The 18345-nt window shown below is 36.4% G+C and overlaps 1 protein-coding gene across 2 annotated transcripts in view; it reads right to left on the bottom strand.

Moving 5' to 3' along the window:
- Window positions 1-18345, bottom strand: part of LOC134528058 (ATP-binding cassette sub-family B member 10, mitochondrial-like) — a 53598-nt gene that overhangs the window by 8678 nt on the left and 26575 nt on the right. The window contains exons 8-11 of one of the 2 annotated variants that reach the window (XR_010074344.1): window positions 15114-15341; window positions 14716-14750; window positions 14000-14109; window positions 7942-8131 (exon numbers count right to left, since the gene is read on the bottom strand). Coding sequence is in view for 1 of the 2 variants with exons in the window: in XM_063361275.1 (XP_063217345.1) it covers window positions 8004-8131; window positions 14000-14109; window positions 14716-14750; window positions 15114-15341 (501 nt within the window). In the remaining variant the exon portion in view is untranslated. Of the gene's footprint in view, window positions 1-4860; window positions 8132-13999; window positions 14110-14715; window positions 14751-15113; window positions 15342-18345 lie in introns of those variants that run through there. The other variant, XM_063361275.1, reaches the window with a different exon arrangement.

Genomic DNA, 18345 nt, shown 5'->3' with positions numbered 1-18345 from the left:
TTTTCAATAATATTTTCTATCAATTTAGAATTTCTTGTTTTCAAAAACCATCTCAAACAATCTGTTGTAATTCCATCTGGTAGGTGCCACAGAAGGAAACAGTTTATTCACTTCTTGTTCAGGTGCATGTGTTCTCTCGAAGGAATTAGAAAAAATTAAGCCAGGCCCGAAAGTGCCATGAAAAATATGTTGCATTCCTTTATGCCTTCCACTGGCTGCTTTAGAACCAAGTGCATAGCAATGTACGAACAAAGCCTGTTTGTATTTTTCTTCGACACATGCTTGCAAACCACTATGTTCACCTGACATTACGGCAGCACAGGGTCTCCACAAGGAAAAAATATTTCGTACCAATTTAGGCGAGAAAAAAGTACTAGATTAGAAAAAAAAGTACTAAATTATAATTTGTTATGGTTTTTAACAATTTAGGAAGTTATTATGACATTGCATTGCTCAAACTTAAATATCACACCACACACACATACATTCCATAGTTTTTAAAAATAATTACGCTTAATAATAAAACATATTGGAGTTACAATAATATTATTATATGAAAGAAAAATGTACTAGATCTGTACTAAACCACTAATAAAGTTATAAAAGTACTAGATCTAGTACGAAAGTACTAACTGTGGAGACCCTGCGTCAGCACCATCGTATGTCTGAGCTACAAGTTTGTTTTCACACATATTTTCACTTATGCAGTTAAATAAGTGTACCACAAAGGCATTAGCTGTAAGGTCAACACTGAAATCCAAGAACCCTAAAAATCTTACTTCTAATCTGCTTTGTGAAGAGCAGTAATGTAGCACTGTGGACATCTGGCATTTGTATTCTACATCGGTTTTTTTAATCCATTATCACAGCAACAAAGGAAGCCGCTACAATTTTTTTTTAATTTAGCCATTACATAGAAATACACTGAATAGTTACATTCTGAATGTCACTTGAAAGACCTGTAAACACAGTGGAGTTTTTCATGTAATTTGTCATCAAATTTCCTTAAAAAACTTATAAGTTCTACATAATTTCTTCTATTGAGGGAATGAGCAGTTTCATAGTGATCCCTGAACGACAATTCTTGTTTTGCAATGAAACAAGTTACATCAATAAAGCAGCTAACAATGTACCTATTATTTTTTACTATTTTGTTGTATTGTTCTACGACAAGTCTGTGCTGTTCGCTAATTTGAAATTCTATCCTAGTCTTTCCAAACATTTTCAGTGCAACTGATGATGAAATGTTATTAGGAGAACTTTCGTGTCGTTTCGCAAATTGTGTTAATTATTTAAATCACACTTGTCTTGTTTTGTCCAAATATTGGTTTCAGATGAGAAAGGAATACACGACCAAAAATATAATCTTGAAAACTTTTTGCAATCACATAACCATTTCGTTGTTTCGTAATTATTGTTATTGAAGTGCCTCACATACGTTTTCATCTTCGATTGAGAGTTTTCAAGAGCTGGTATGAGCTTACCTTTAGAAATAATTTCTTGTTTTTCAGAAAATGAGCATGAACTGAAAGCTGACACACACAGATCTTCAATCATGCAGCCACACTCTTCTACGCCCACTGTAGTCATTAAACCACCTGCACACGCCATTTTTAACACCACATAAAATAAAGATTTTTCTAAACCTTGTTCCTAATGCGTTTATAATATATCGCACTTTAACCACATTTCAATTATTGATAATTGCTGTACGTTACATGATTAAAACAAGAAAGCTGTTGTCAGGCCAATGATACACTAAGATCGTCGTGGAGGAGTGTTTCCCCGTTCCCCGCTTTGATAAGTGAAGTTATGCCTGTCGTGGTGTCTGAATTTCCAGTCGGCTGATACAGGCTGCAAGCAGGAAATAATCTGCTTACAGCGTGCACGGCTGGGTTGTCAACTTACAGGCAGATGGTAACAGGATGCCCGGCTGAGTAGACCTCCGCCCTCTTCTCTGGCACACACATTCAAGGGAGAAGGTGATGGTCTGGCCAATAAGAGCTCACAGCTGCCTGTATTCAAGAGGAGAAATGCTTTCAGAGGGGTGTCCACGACGGGGAAACTAGCCATTTTTCGCACTGCCACACAGGGCAAGAGCAGGCATCTCGGCTGGCTACAGTCAGCCTGCGGTGATGACGAGCGGTTAGGGAGGCGTGTCCACTGTCTAACAATTACAAACAGCAAGGTGTCAAAATGGGATACACAGAGGCGGTATAAAAGACTGTGTGTTAGCTATTCAAGCATATATCTTTGATAGATGCCACATCAGAATGCTTACGTAGAATATTGGCCCCTGACTATGTAGGAAGCAAATAGTTATTAAGGAAAGAGCAATATATTGTTTGTTGATTCATCACGCACATGCATTGTATTTAATAGTACACACGTGCCATTGCCATTGTACATGTACAAAAATAAAAATTCCCATAAAAGAAAAAAACAAAAAACCATTCTTCACATCATGCCATAATTTATTGGCAACGTTACTTCAAAACGGAACTAATAGAACAGCGTTACTTCGAGGGGCAGGTGTATTTTGAAATTTGGAAACATTCTTTTTTCCTTCAGAAAGTATTCAGTAGATATTAAGAATATGTCCACCATATTGTGATAAGAGATTGTTAGATTGTTACCCGGTTTGATTGGCCTCATTTTTGCTTTCGCATACTACATGTGGAATCTTCAACATACTTGTAAAACAAAAAACCTACGTAAAAAAAACTACATAGGTTGTAAAACTTGTGAAATATCTAGGGGCCTCTTTCAAAGTATCTTATAGATTTATTTTTTGATCTCTCAGAGAATAGCTGGACTATTGCTAGATTACAGAACCAACTTCTACTAGGGGAAGGAATAATGCAGGCTAGAAATAGAGTAAGGTGGATTAAGCAAACAATTTCTTTTATAACCCATTTCCATTGGCCATAATTCATTCGGGTGGCAATTAGACATCTGTGAATTGTGATTTTTCCTTTCGAATCGAATAAAAAAAAAATTCACGAGTTTCGAAATTTTTTCGAATCGAATTTGAGAATATAAAAAGAAAATTGAAAAAAAAAAAAGAATTAAAAAAGTGGGAAAGTGAAAATAAAGGGAAGACCATAAAAAGTATCACAGTTTACCATATTTAGCATGTTTGACTTTCCAGGATAAAAATATTAACAAAAATATCACAGCATAAGGAAGTTGTACAAAAAAATAACAAATTTACCGTTTTTATCACTTAAGCATCGCACATTTTATTCTAAAATCAAGTTTGAAAATTAGGGGTGAGACCGTGGGTGCTACTATTATGCAAAAAAAAAAAAAAAAAAAAAAAAAAAAAACATGGAAAGTAATCCATAAAAACAAAACCTATTCATGGAAAGTACGTTTATTTAAAAAATAAAAAGTAGACTTCGCGAGAGCACGCCAAATAATTTAAATTAATGAGTGATGCAATAAAACCATTTTATTCAACGTAAAAAAAAAGAAACCCTTAACAAGAACGTAATTTGTAACTAAATGCATAACGATCGTGCGGGTTAACTCTGTTGCTGACAGAGCGTGTGCGTGCATGCAGTCTGCGAGCTATCGATATCGATCTTCGAGTACGTGCGTGCACTCTATACGGGAATACAGGAATCAACACAACCAAACTGGCGCTGCTTACGTTTTATAAGCGGTATAAAGCGACTCCCGAAACGTTAAAGACGAAGTTTATAACTTTTAAAAACGTCTTTAAAACACGATTTACACATCAGATTACTTTGTAATAGGATTAATTAAGTTAGTATGCAGTTTTATCAGAACAAACGGCGTAAACTGCGTAAAGCAATAGGCGCGTGCATGCAGTCTGCGAGCTATCGATATCGATCTTCAAGTACGTGCGCGCACTCTATACGGGAATACAGGAATCAACACAACCAAACTGGCGCTGCTTACGTTTTATAAGCGGTAAAAAGCGACTCCCGAGACGTTAAAGATGAAGTTTATAACTTTTAAAAACGTTTTTAAAACACGATTTACACATCAGATTACTTTGTAATAGGATTAATTAAGTTAGTATGCAGTTTTATCAGAACAAACGGCGTAAACTGCGTAAAGCAATAGGCGCGTTGTAAACAACAGGAATTTATTGCATTACATCAAATGAGGTTAAAACGGTACAGAAATAAAATGGTTCTAATAAGAGGAAAACGTAAATATCGGTAATGTAAATAAGGGATTTCGCTGTATAATTTTTGTAAGTGAAAGATATAATCGTCCATTTACATTAATTTAAAACATTGTGGGCGGGGGGATGTCTTATATTAGTGTATCCGAGCCAGATTTTGCAAGTCGAATTATTGTAAAATGAATTCGATTAGAATTGACGAATCAAATATCAAAAAATTCGAACTCGAATTCGGAAATTTCGAATATTCGCAGAACCCTAGTGGCAATATTCCCTTTGTACTTTATACACCCATTTGTTTTTCCTCCTACATACACTTCACACATGAACAAAGCCTGTATCAATATCAAAACCGTAGTTTTAGTTCAAAAAATAATTAAAAAGACAAATACATTCATAATTTATCTAACACTGCATGAAGTCTGGCGGAATTTTTGGTAAATGAATTGGGTTCAATGGTACAAATCTTTAGCATCTGATTTGTTCTACATATTTACTTTTTCAAGATTGTTTTCTATTTGTACCTATGCCAAATATTTTATATTTTCTGTAATGGTATTGTCCTATACTACCACACGTAACTGAGCAGTGCAAACGTATGCAGTGAGGATCAATTAAAAGTACACAGTTTTACACATTTCCAAGGATTGACATCCAACAGCTCCCTTATATGCAATTACATCCAAAATAAAATACACATCTACAAAATAAAAACATATTTTTTTAATTTTATGGCAAACATGCATAATCTGGAACAATGATATACATATTCTATTAAAGAGCACTCTTCATTTTAAACATTAAAGTATCTTCATTTTAAACAACAATTTTAAACATTAAAGTTACAACAAAATATCACACCCTACGAGTATGAAACTACAATAAAAACTCAACATTGTAGAAAGAAAAAATTACATTAGATTAGCAAAATATATTACTGGAAAATCATTTTATGCAGTGGCTTTTAAACATAAAACAGATGTTAGTGAGTTAAAAAAGACGTAGAGAGACTATGGACATAAGTATCTGAAATGTTACTTCAAGATGTTGATTGAATTAAAAGTAACAAATTTGCGGACTATGAAAATGGTTTTGAGATTTTGTTTTAAAAACAACACTCAGAAAGAAAATGGAGCAAGCTGAACTTGAATACATAAATAAGAGCAACAATAACTGAACAAATAGGACAAAAAAGCAGAGGTACGAGAATGAAGATGGAGAAAATAAAAGTTATGTAATGAGTTGTAGCTGCTAAATATTTGCATCTGCAAAGAAAATCATACAACAGCCTACCAACTTTTTTACCTATTTAAATTTATGATCAATAAATTATTAAGTTCACACGGTCATTTCAAGCCCACACCTGCTACACTGGTCATAAATGTGTATTATTTTTAATCCACAATATGTATTGGTTTCCCCCAAACAGCTATTAAATAAATTTAAAAAAAAAAAAGGCACATTGGGGTAAATCTGAGCAGGAGGCATCACGCATAGTGGCAGATTTTGTAACTTGGCCTGCACAGTTGGTTGAGTGCATTACGTCCTCGATGACAGCTACTTCAGGCTCAATCGTCGTTAGACCAGCAATTATGATGAAGCTCCCAACATCCTTGATAACGTGTATTTCATAAGTCCCGAGACTAAATTCCCTATCACCTTAAAAGCACTCAAGCCCATCACATCAAGGGTGACATGTGCCAAATGAGGCTATCAGAAAGAGATAACATGAGATTGCAATACCTGTGCTGCTACAGAAGAATGCTGAGAGATAAAAGTACTGTGAAGATGTAACCTTAACAGTCAAGAAGACATAAATGCATTTCTCTGGGACACTTTGCAATCATATAAGCAAGTTTCTATATTTACACATAGTTAGTATTTTGGTTACTGTAATGGCAACCTAGGTACTGTTGGGCAGTGACGGTGACATTATTTCCAAAAGGAAATTTACAAATGCTGTTTGGATAGTGTCTTTGGGTGTACTGTGCATACAAGGCAATGTGATGTCAGTAGTTGTACATGTGATTCTGGATAGTGGTTCAGTTCATTGTACTCTTTTTCTTAAAAATATGTTTTGATTACACAGACATGAACAAAATAAACAATATTTCAGTAACATAAAAGACATGAACTAAAGAATTCCTGAGATAGTTTTCCCAAAAACTGTAGACCAGTTTAAAATCACATCTCCAGGACATCCCAGCAGTGCCTAACCCTTTCTGCGATTTTTTTCTCCAAGTTTTTCTCTTAAAATTAAACAGTGTCATCTCTTAGTACATAACAGTTGGAAACTTGAGCGATTATTTTAAAGAATACTGTCACACAACCATTAACTTGATTCTTACAGTTCTAGTTTGAAGTAAATGTTTGAATTGTACATTAACGTGTTGGCTAACAGCTTATGCCTCACATATAACAAATAACTGTTGGATAAGTAGGTAGCATTTCTGTACAGGAGCATTCAATCATTTAGGAAGAAAGACTTGTCATCAACACACAGGTAAAAATTGTTTATGGAATCTAAAACTAAAAAACTATTTTGTACTAAACTTTTGCAAACAAAAACGTGTAAGTAGAAAGTAGCGTAGGAAATACATGGTATTAGGTATTTATTATTTTCCACTGTATATTAATACGTATTCACTATAGAATATAAATTATTATTAAATATACATACAATATAAATTATGTTGTAAAGCACAAAGACTTTCTATAAAAAAAAAATTTCAGTGAAACTTCTACATTTCTCAAGATACCAGGGTATAAATAATAAACAAGGAGAAAAGTGTAAAAATAAAGACATTTGTCGTGAATGGGCATTTCCACGGATGATATAGAAGCAAATTAGCATAGGAAAGTCTAAGATATGTAGATAAAAAAAATAAACATGGAAAAAGTGAAACACTCCCCCTTGTTTTTTTCTTTAAAGAAAGCAGTAGTTTCTACATACAATCCACCTTTATTTTTAGTATGGCTTTAGTCAATCTTGCTCGAGAACCCTTCTGAATTTTCTCTGCAAGATGGATCATGTTCTAAACATTCCTGTGATGCAGTGCCAATTTGATTGGTTCTTCTGCACTGGTAATGTACCTTGCTGTCTTATAACCAGATAACTCATAAACAAAGGAACATCTTGTGAAACAATGAATTAAAACCCATTTTGCATGGATTTTGCTTCACATCCCAGCAATATGGTTTGTCACCCATGTCTCGTACAGTGTGATGTCAAAGACCCCTTGAAGGGGACTGAACAATGCTACCTTGAATTTTTACAAACAGTTGGTCACAACTATGAGCACAGGTTATGGTATACATATTATATTTTACGGCTAGACAGGCATTTATGATCTATCTTTGGACTTTTTATAAGGCGAAGCTTGTGGTCTGGTTTAAATATTCTGAAATTTGCATTCATCCAAGTGATAATAGAGACAAGAGTTTACGGTTTAATTTTGACCAATTTTGTTTTTTAAAATACAAGATTTCAGTGATGATATTTTTTTTTCACCAGAATAGTGTAATGTTGCCATGCTGCATTTCATCTCAAATAATTAGTAATAAGTTAGTCTAAAATAGATAAATTGAGAACAGTACAAATAAATAGTCGAGCATTTGTATTTTAAAAGTGATTAAATATTATCAAAAACATAAGGATGAATTAAATTTTTTATCTATGCACTTTGATGCAAACTTTGTATGGAAATAAACAGTGGCAACATAAAACACTTTGGGAGGTTGTTGTATAAAATTCTTGGATGAGTAGCAAAGTAATGAATAACCTGAGAAGTGCGAGTCAATCTGGCTGAAGAGTGCAGCCAGCCGAGACGGCAACACTGCAGCGCTACTGGGAGTCCCCTTGGAAGGTCTGGTGCTGGACGAGCTTCCTGAACGCTCCGTCAGGGAGGCACATGAGCGCGGCGTACGTGCCGATCTCCACCACCTCGCCCCGCTCAAGGACAGCTATCTGGTCTGCAGACAAGAGCCGGTCGCTTCCACGTACTACAAGCTCTGTTTCTTTTCCCAGAATCTCTCTAGCAACAATCTCTCTATTAACATGAAGTAGTGTAGTTTTGATTAAGGGGGACAGATAGCAGGGGCGTAGGAACCGGGGGGGACAGGGGGGACGTGTCCCTCTGAACTTTTTGGGTGGAGGGGACTGTCCCCCCCCCAACTTTCTAGACCGTGATATTTTTATTTTATTATATTATTCTGCACAACTTTATTTGTAATTTCTTCACTCATCAAATTTTATCTTAAGGAAACAATAATAATTTTAACATCAATGTATCCAATGGTTAGATACAAAAACTGTTTAAAAAGCGCTATTTTGCACTTTTAAAATCAAAATTTTCCGGTGGAGGACCCCCGGACCCCCGTCTTAGTAAGAGGGGAATGGGTTTACATGACATCAAAATCATTATTTGTCCCCCCCAACATTATGAACACAGCTACGCCAATGACAGATAGGAACCTAAAGGTGCCTTCGCTATTTTCTATAGTTTAATATTGGATTTTTTTTTGCTTCGTTAAAGCATATTACACAACATAATGTGTTAACACTGACACACTGCGACAAATAGTGAACTCTGTGAAGTCATTGGCATTTAGTATTGAATATATTTTGTAAAATGCTACAAATGTAATAAAGGCAACAGACACTATTTCATAGTCTCAGAAAATCTCTAAATGTAATATCTCTGCTGAAACGAAGACACATTTTGAGTACTAAATAATAAATTTACGTTTGCATGTGAATTAACATATTTTATTAAGTATGATTTTGTTTTGCTCTATGCATACATAAGAATATTAATGTAATTTTCACCATGAGTCTTTGTATGAAAGCTGATGCAATAGATTGGCCTGTTGCATGAGGAGATGAGAGAGGCAGAGAGTTCGACAACCAAGAGAAGAGACTTTGTAGTTTGTTGGGCCACTGTTGCTATGCGTCTGTATTGGCTAGTAATTTGTCTAGGTATTTTTGTGATTGATTAAAAATGATGACATCATACCATGTGATCTTTTCTTAGTGTAATTTTGTTTAAAAACACTTTTCTACGAGGAGTCAAAAATTGTATCCTGCTATGGTTTGTGGGCTCACAAAAACATATAATTATGTGAATTTAGAGAGAATTTGGCAGCTGTGTTCTGGGCGCTACAGCATGTAATAAACCTTTTATTCATATTTCCATCTTTTATCTAGAGGTGTGCGGGTACCCGAAATTTTCTATTTCAGTTTGGTTCCATGAATACCCAAACTCGCCCCGATTAATTTTAATGGATTCGAAATGCTTGGAGTGGGGAAAAAAAAAAAAAAAAAAAAAAAAAAAATATAAAGCCTATATTTTTAGCTTTATGTGAAATGAATAAGTAGCTTTAACATGTAGGTCTACGTAATTCTTATTTTTGTAAAATCATTTGTTTCAATGTATGTGTATGTATATACAGCCTACAATAAATCTTATGTCAAAGTGTTTTATTTCGTATGTAAACTGTAGCAGTGTAGCCTATATAAATCTGTGAATGTTGTATATGAAAATAACAAATAGTATTTAAAGAAATTCGTACATTCAAGTTAATTATTATTTCTACAACTGCCAACTGGAAATTGTATGTAATAGTAACATTGTCAACTCTTTTGTTTGTGAAACTATTTATCCTTCAGTAATATGAGTATATAAACTTAATGCAAATTATTATGATAATAAAACTTAAAAATGAAAGAAAAGATTAGAAATTGGAATCGAATTTCAAATAGTTGGTAGGGATTTGACTCGGAATCGAATCAAACTGAAAATGGAGGATTCGCACAGCCCTTCTTTTATCTTTAATTTTTCGACCAGTCGCCGGTAACAGCCCAATAGTGATTGTGCTATTATTGTTCCACAGATGTAGTCCGGCTTCGTATCATGAGTTAGCATGTAGCCACAGGACTTAACTACAAACTATACTTAAATATTCATTCATCCTTTGATACCTGTGAACAGTAAACTTGTTGCTTCAGAAATCAGTGAAGAGGTTGTGTGCAACATGCAATGTTTTTGTAAAGTCTACATGTATGTATTTGTTTTTGTGGTCGCAAGACGGCTGCCACAAAGACTGTGAAATTTCTACAAGTATTAACAAAAAAATATGTTAATATTAGGGGTGTGCGGGAATAGGTTTTTGTACTGCTGGAAATTTTCGGGAAAAATAAATTATTCCCGCGGGAAACGGGACGGGATCGGAAAAATTAAAAAAAAAGCAAATTTTTAATTATAAAATGAGAAGATGGCCATTTAAATGTTTCTTGTAAAGTTAGTTTTTTTTTTTGCTGCTATTTCTTTTGTCTGCTTCACTTGCCCTTTTTTCAGCGGCGACTTCATATTTTTTTTTTGCATCCTCAAATTCTTTTTTTATAGCCAGACGTGCTACAAATCTCGCAACTCAAAAAATTTTTTCACACGAGACACACTTTGCCAGGGATTTATGACTGTCAGACGTTCAAAATACTTCCAAACACTTTTAGGTTTACAATTAACAAGCTGATCGGTTGCGACATCCATTATTTGTAGGCTGCTAGTTTGTTTTAATATACAACGGCATCGAAAATAGGAACATATACTTTGCACAAGCCTTAATAACGTAACGTCAGCCGACAAAGCCCGCCAAACTAAACAGTAAACAACTATTATTTTTTTCTCCCAAAGCAAAATCATAGATGTTTAGATACTCGTGAGCAGTGGTGTAAAACTACGTGATTTCATATTTTTCAAAGTGCCAATACAGTTCTCTATATCGCCACTGCTATCAAGTAATGAGAACGGTTACGCTTCGTTATGTAACGCAAGTCTAGTATTTCTTATATCTTTGGCGAAAAGGTTGGATTGTGCATGTGTTTTGTTTGTGTCTAAGGACACACAGTGGTTTTAGGTTAAGTATTCGATGGTGCTGGCAAAAACGTTATATAACTGACTATTCACGTATCTTGCAAATTTGTACCCTTGAAGAAATATAATTATGAATGCATACAATATTTAAGGTACTCCATGTACGTGTTTTATATTCCAATTAGATATGTATGTGTAAACGATTATCATAATTCACTGCACACCACAACTGTCGCTACGATCGGCATACGTTTAAAAGATGTTTTGCGTTTAAATAGTACAGAAACCCTTCAAAAATGTACGAATCCATAAAAAATATTATTGTAAAAACAGTTTGAATTGATAGAAAACATTTTCACATGATTAGTAAACATTTGTAAATTTTTAAACAATTTCCCGAAAAATTCGGGAGTTATAAAATTCCCGCCCGGCATTTCGGGAAGCCTATTTTCCCGACTTTTTCCCGAAGCATCGGGATCCCGCACACCCCTAGTTAATATCAGTTTTGTGTGTGTGCATGTGTGTGTGTGTGTGTGTGCACGTGCGTGTGTGCGCCTATGTGCGTGCATGCAGGTGCATGTGCGTGTGTCTGGAATGTGACAATTATCTGCTTAATTAAATGTATCGAAACGAGAGTAAAATGTATTATAACTATTAGCAAACTGATAAAAGCTGTAAAACTACGCACAACACTGTGGCCCCTGGTGGTTAGTTACATTCAAAAAGCGGTAAAGGAACCTTGTTAAGATCAGTTATAAACATGTCATAAGGACTGTTATCCTGCAATGCTATGAGCGTTTTTCAAATTTATATGCAGAGGAACTTTCCGGAATCACGCCTGCCCCCAATCCCCCAAACATGTTTATACTGACAGCTGAAGCAATTCTTTTCCCATTGGTTGAAAAAAGGTAATTTATCAGAACAATTACAAAAAAAGGGGCTGCCATTCGTCCTCCTCTGCATTACCCTCCACCACCCTTTGTAACATGCCACGTCTCCCACTCAAGGGAGTGATAACAAAGCTTATGTCAGGGTGCTTAACTTTCTAGACCTCTCTGGCGTGGTGCATAGTTATAACCCATAATATATTATCATTTTAATGCAAATTCCTTTCATTTTTCTTATGAATACCTACACTGCCAAATGGACAGCACTTATTAAAAGATATATGTAGTTGTATTACACATTTTGCTGTGTTTATGCTCTTTTTGGTGACAGCAGGTAGTTCAATATCATGGTTGCTACAGAAATAGAATCTTAGAATTCCCTGACTTTTCCCTGTTTTCCAGAAATTTAAGAGAAAAATTCCCTGACTTTCTTTTGATGGTTTTGAAGTACATACCATAAATATTAACGTGCATATGATTAAATTTAATATAAAAATTTCAACATGAGGTAAAATAAAGTTTTTTTTGTGTTATTTTGACGGCAGAATCGCGAATGTGTTTTTTTCCTTCGACATGGCTGGTGAGAGCTCTTCGACCCATATTGCTGAGTTGAATACTTTTGTAGCATAAAGTGCAGTACGCAGAATTTATATTTTTAGCAAAGGGTTTGATATGCTGAAACTGTGGCTCCTTGAGCCAATTCTCCTTAAAAGTAGTTTTCTTCGACATCTCTAAGCTAAAAAAAGTACATATTAATATTTTCAGGTTAGGTTAAAACATTATTGTTTATGAATTCTTAAAAAAAATATAACTACACAAATACAAAAAACTATTACAAATTCACACCTAGCAATATGACGGGCCTAGAGAATTACAATAGCAGCATTACAACATGCAATACTCTTAAAAACTTACAATGTTAATTAACGATTCTGGGGAAAAACACGTTCAGTTATGCATATTTTTTATACACAATGTGTCACGCAACAGAACTCACGGATTATAACGGTTGAAAAAAAAGTAATTTAAAAAAATAGGTAGAAAAAATGCAAAAACATAACCGCACACAAAAGCTACGTGTTTTCGTATCAGCTTGGTAGTTTTCAAAATGAGAATTGGTATTGCCTCTTTATCAAAATGCACTTTATTTTCTTATGATCGCATCTAAACTAACTTCACCTGAAACAACGCCTTTAAATTCACGTAATAAGCTTTGTATTCACCTTATTCCACGTGAAAATAGCCTTCAAAAGATAAACGACGCCATGCCCGTTCTGTAGTTCACTGCATGGAACGGAACATAACACAAAGTCTCAAGGGCAAATTAAAAAGGAGCAAAACACGAACAAATGAAGGCCTGGGTTCGCTAGTGAACTAACGAGTGCCTGGATTGGCCAGAAGTTATGGCGGGTGGTTGTAACAGCCTATTGCAACGGACAACCGTAGACCAAGTAAAAAAAAAAGTTGCAGTTGCCGTGTGCCGTAAGCAGCAGCCTTTTAGCGGAGTCGTTCGGTAGCGGTACAAGCGCATCAAAACAAAGCTTTGTTTGAATTATACACAACTTTAAAATTTCCAGAATTCGTAGAATTTTCCCTGACATTTCCCGGAATTCCCTGACCATTTTAATTTCCCTGACATTTCCCGGTTTTCCAATCCTGTAGCAACCATGAATATGTTTTTCTTAAATATTTTTTAGTTTGAAAAGACATCTGTTATTAAAATAAATTTAAATATAATTTTGAAAACTTGTCAATTTCTGCTAGAGATGACTGAACCTGTACTTGGGGGGGAAAAAAAGGTAATTTTGATGTATGGGTGTAAATCAAGGTGGGTCAAACTGTCAATGTTTATTCCCAATCCCCACCTTCCTCTATTTTGACTCTAATCCCAGGAACTGTGAGGGGTTGTAGCAACTGGATTTTACTGTACTTCATAATCAATAATTTGTGAAGTATAATTTGTAATAAAAAAATGTGATTTTGACATTTACGATGGTACATAGTAAGCCAAAATTAGCCTCGTGTGCACAGAAGACAAGAATAGGTCTGTATCATATCTTCAGCCTACACTGGGAACTGACCTGCGTTCCTGATGGTAGAGAGGCGATGTGCTATTGTGAGGACGGTACGGCCCTTCATTATGCGGTCCAGAGCATCTTGCACAAGGTGTTCGCTCTCCGCATCAAGTGCGCTGAAACACAGTCCTTTGTTAGCCGTTCGCTTGAACACCATGATGAACTATCCAGTCCTTAGTGGATTTGACGCAGACCCCGAACATTTAACCCTCAAGAAAATCTGTTCAAACCAAACACGTATTCCTGCTTGAAAAAACACCTTTTTGATTTGGTGAACATATGAGTTAAAGAGTTTAATGTCACCCCCACACAGAGGTCACTACAGACTGATGAGTGAAAGTGTTATGGAGCAGTGAAAGAATGCATTCGTTAGTGGAAGAATGGGAGAACCCCACAAGAAAACCCACTTGCTCACAGCAACTTCTGCCAGATTTCCTACGTGCAAAAAATTCCGAGTCAAAGATTCCACAGGGAACTGAACACAAATTGCTTGATGGTTGGATTTATTTATCATGATCATGATTTTCATATGAAAAAAAATTGGAACAAGTTAACTAATCCAAATTACTCAACATAGAAAATAACTATAATTTCTGTTTATAAAGTTCATATTTTATGCATGGTATTTTTACATCTTAAACTCTATCATTATATAAATTTCTATTTTATTTTCACAACAAATATGGAAACAGCACATGGTGCATTACACAGTGTGAAATTACCTTGTTGCCTCGTCCAGTAGAAGAATACGCGGATTCTGGAACACATACAATATAAGGAAATTAAAAAGGAATAAAATCAAGATATGTATTTGGTGGCCAATAACTACCATAACAATAAAACCCTCTCGATCAAATGTTATTGAACATTATTCTATAAATAAAAAATAAAAACCTTTGATAGCAAATCTTGTTTCTTCTGGGTCTCATCAATGTCAACACTTGAGAATATAAAAACATGCGTGGCATATTAAGTGCACCAAATTTAATAATTATTCATAGAAGCATAGTGAATTTAAGAATCATATTAAGGCTGCAGAAGAAAGTAAGACCTACCTGCCTTCTTGGGATTCCTTGGCACGTGAAATGTATGCACACAGGTATTCTGGAAGCTACTGTACCTTGATGAGTGCACGGGCGATGGCCACCCGTTGCTTCTGACCGCCGGACAACATCACGCCTCGTTCTCCAACCTTAGTGTTGAACCCTTCAGGAAACGTATTCACTATGAAGTCGTAAGCATTTGCTTCTTTGGCCGCAGCGAAGAGCTGGTCATCTGTCACTTCCTCCGGGTTGTCTGCCCCATACACAATGTTGTCGCGTATTGAACACGAGAACAAAACTGGTTCCTGCACATACAGAAAATTGAGCTGCTAGTATCCACAATGACTTCTTAAAATTTGCACACAAGATTTGTTAGATTTTATTGCATCTGGATGAAAGTAACGAATCACTGTTTTATTTTTTCGCAGCATTTAAGCAATTAAAGACAAGAATGACACTTTCTGGCAGACTAAAATTTTTATTTTTAGCTTTGTTTTATTTATGTTTGCTTTATTTAGTTAATAAATATGTACTTTTTAATAATAATGAACAATTTTCTTAAGGCGGAATAAAAAAAATTGAGGATTTTAAATATTCATACAACTCGTTCCTTTCGTTAAATCTACAATGAAATTCTGTATTGGAATTTCTTGTATTAAAATTACATCAAATCAGATAATTATATACTCCACAGCCCTAATTATGGTTGACTTATTACCCCACTACTAACAAAAGCGGTTGTCCAAGGTCCATAACTAACACCCTTGCTATTGGCAAACATGTTTGCATTTTACAGGAAGATGATCAAATATATTAAAACTGTCAGTACACTGATAATAAATACGTGCTGGGCCCATAACCCAGAGGTCCGTGGATCGAAACCACGCTCTGCTACCATTTTTTATAACAAACGCTGGGCTGCAGGTAAATACTCAAAAGTGAATAATTAAATTAAGGCCTTGGAAGTGTCAGCCCAGAAAACAAAACAATAACAACAATAATCACAGAGGTGCCCAGATGTCGTATAAAAGAATTTTATTTATAACCTCCTAGCAACTCTAGTAGGCTATGTGGATCGGGGATGAATAATAATGAAATAACAAGACTGGTGGTTTGATTTATATAAGTGCCCTTTAACTAAACTAATTAACTTTTGTTTTTATCTTTTAATTACATTGGTATTAAAACATATTGATTACAAAATGGAGGGAGCCCCGGGGCAACAAAATACATATAAAAGTAACACCATAATACATCTTGAACTTAATACTGGTTTTAAGTTAGCTCGCAGGCTCAAAAGAAAGAAACAATTACATTGAAATTTAATTATATCCTGTGTCCTGGCACCGGAGGTTTCGGCAGATTAAAGTCCAGAAGAAATCATTTTGAGTAGAAACTTGGAGATAAACTCGGAGTTAAACTTGGAGTTAATTTTGGAGATAAACTTCGAAGCTGAACTTGGAGCTAATTTTGGACCTCAACTTGGTCCTCAACTTGGACCCCGCCTGCAACCAAAGTCCCAAATTACTTAGACTGGTTAACAGGCGGCTAAGCCTGGGCAAGACTATGCCCAGTGAAAGGCAAAAAAAGGGGGGGTAGGGATGACGACCACTTACCCAAAACAGCGGGGTGAAGTCATGTAGGCTGCCTCCAGGAGCAGGGAATACAGCTCGCGGCACGGAAGTTCTCGGTAATCACGATTAGAGATAATGAAAGAATTTAGATTAACAAAAAAAAAAAAAAACTATTGCGGGCAGCAAAATTTAAAAATAAGAAAATTGAGGCCTCTATGCCTTGACGTTGGCGACTACATGACGTAGTGTCGAGTCTGGGACGAACAACGGAGATTAACTCTCGCGGATCGCGACGCGTGGTCCGCACAGACCAGATGCTACCCGCCGAATCTTTAAAAAATGGCGTCGGAGCGCCTAATTAAAGGAAGCAACTGCCCCCAGCCAAAGAAAGGGGGGGGGGGGGGGGGTGTGATTGCCCGAAGGTGTCCGGAGATGCCCGAAGGGGCGAAGCAGACTGCAACTTGTTCGCCGCGCTCTCACGCGAGTCGTAGGCGAACTAAAATCGCAATCGCACTGCGACTGTTGCCAAGGTCGATTGTGACAAGCTGTCTCTTATGGGAGGGATGAGTAGTGCACTCCGGCGGGCAAGACGAGAACCTGCCTGGAGGGTCACAGTAGCATCCGCTAGAGTGCAGTGGGCGCGCTCGCGACCAGCGCTCAGAGCAAGGTTAGGGATTTTTCCCGCCGCTAGACTTCGCTGAGGGCTCTGTTTGACAAGGGCGAAAGTCCTTGAAGAGACAATGTCTCCGCCTGGGTTCACTGGGGGGTCGTTGCTCCGGGTTGGAGTTACAGTGAAGCCACAGGTGGGTGATGAGGGGAGGGGGGTTTAAATTTGCTAAGTCGCCTGGGAAAGGCGTCATGTGGACCGTCCCGAGGTGTCGCCGCTGGCTGTAACTTGGTCCAGAGGCGTGCTGGCAAAACCCTTACGTATGCTTGCCCCTGAGCAATGAAAGTTGCTAGCAGTGGGCTTGGGGTATCTTTCGCTAGCACGAAAGTCATTCTGTTACATGGAGAAAATGTGACGCGAACCGCGGCCGAGATGCTGCGATCGCAAATCGTCAGCAAACAGTATCTAATTGAAGCCTGCGAACAAGTGCAGGTGCACTGGGTAGCACAAGATTACGTCGGAGTGTACAGTAATGGAAAAAAAATTAAATAAAATAAAAAAATACAAATTTATTATTTGGTTTCCTTCTTTAAAAATTAAAAATCAAATTTAAATTCATACATTTGTGCCTGAAAATGGCACTGAAACGGCACAGCACAAGGGAACAATGGTGTGAAAGTTGACAGTTTTCAGGCCTCCTCAATCCAGTGTGGTAAAAATAAAAACTTGCATAGATCTGGTGAAAAACATTAGGTCTCAAACATAAGAAATAAAATTCTGATATTCTGACACGCTTTGACATGTTTTTGGGCTACGTAATACCCATTGGCTGGGCTGACCGCATGCCAGCACACCCTCCTCCTTTCTCTCCTCCACAGAGTAGTAACTGCACTGGTGATGTTCATGTGACATCTCGGGCAACTATCTTTTTTTACCTGAATGACAAAAATAGGGATCATCTAGTGTCACAAGGGGGCAAAAAAAAACCTTTGTGCCTTTTACAGAAGTATGAATCCCTTGTTATCTTCCAAGCAGCATCAAATTCTGTAACCAATAACCGATATCAGTTTTATTTTACAGATAGCCGATATCGCAAAAAGTGAAGACAACTGATATCTGATATCAGAT

Source organism: Bacillus rossius, chromosome 1 (genome assembly GCF_032445375.1).
Source record: "Bacillus rossius redtenbacheri isolate Brsri chromosome 1, Brsri_v3, whole genome shotgun sequence".
Classification (NCBI taxonomy): domain Eukaryota; kingdom Metazoa; phylum Arthropoda; class Insecta; order Phasmatodea; family Bacillidae; genus Bacillus; species Bacillus rossius.
This window is presented reverse-complemented; position numbering and strand designations above follow the sequence as displayed.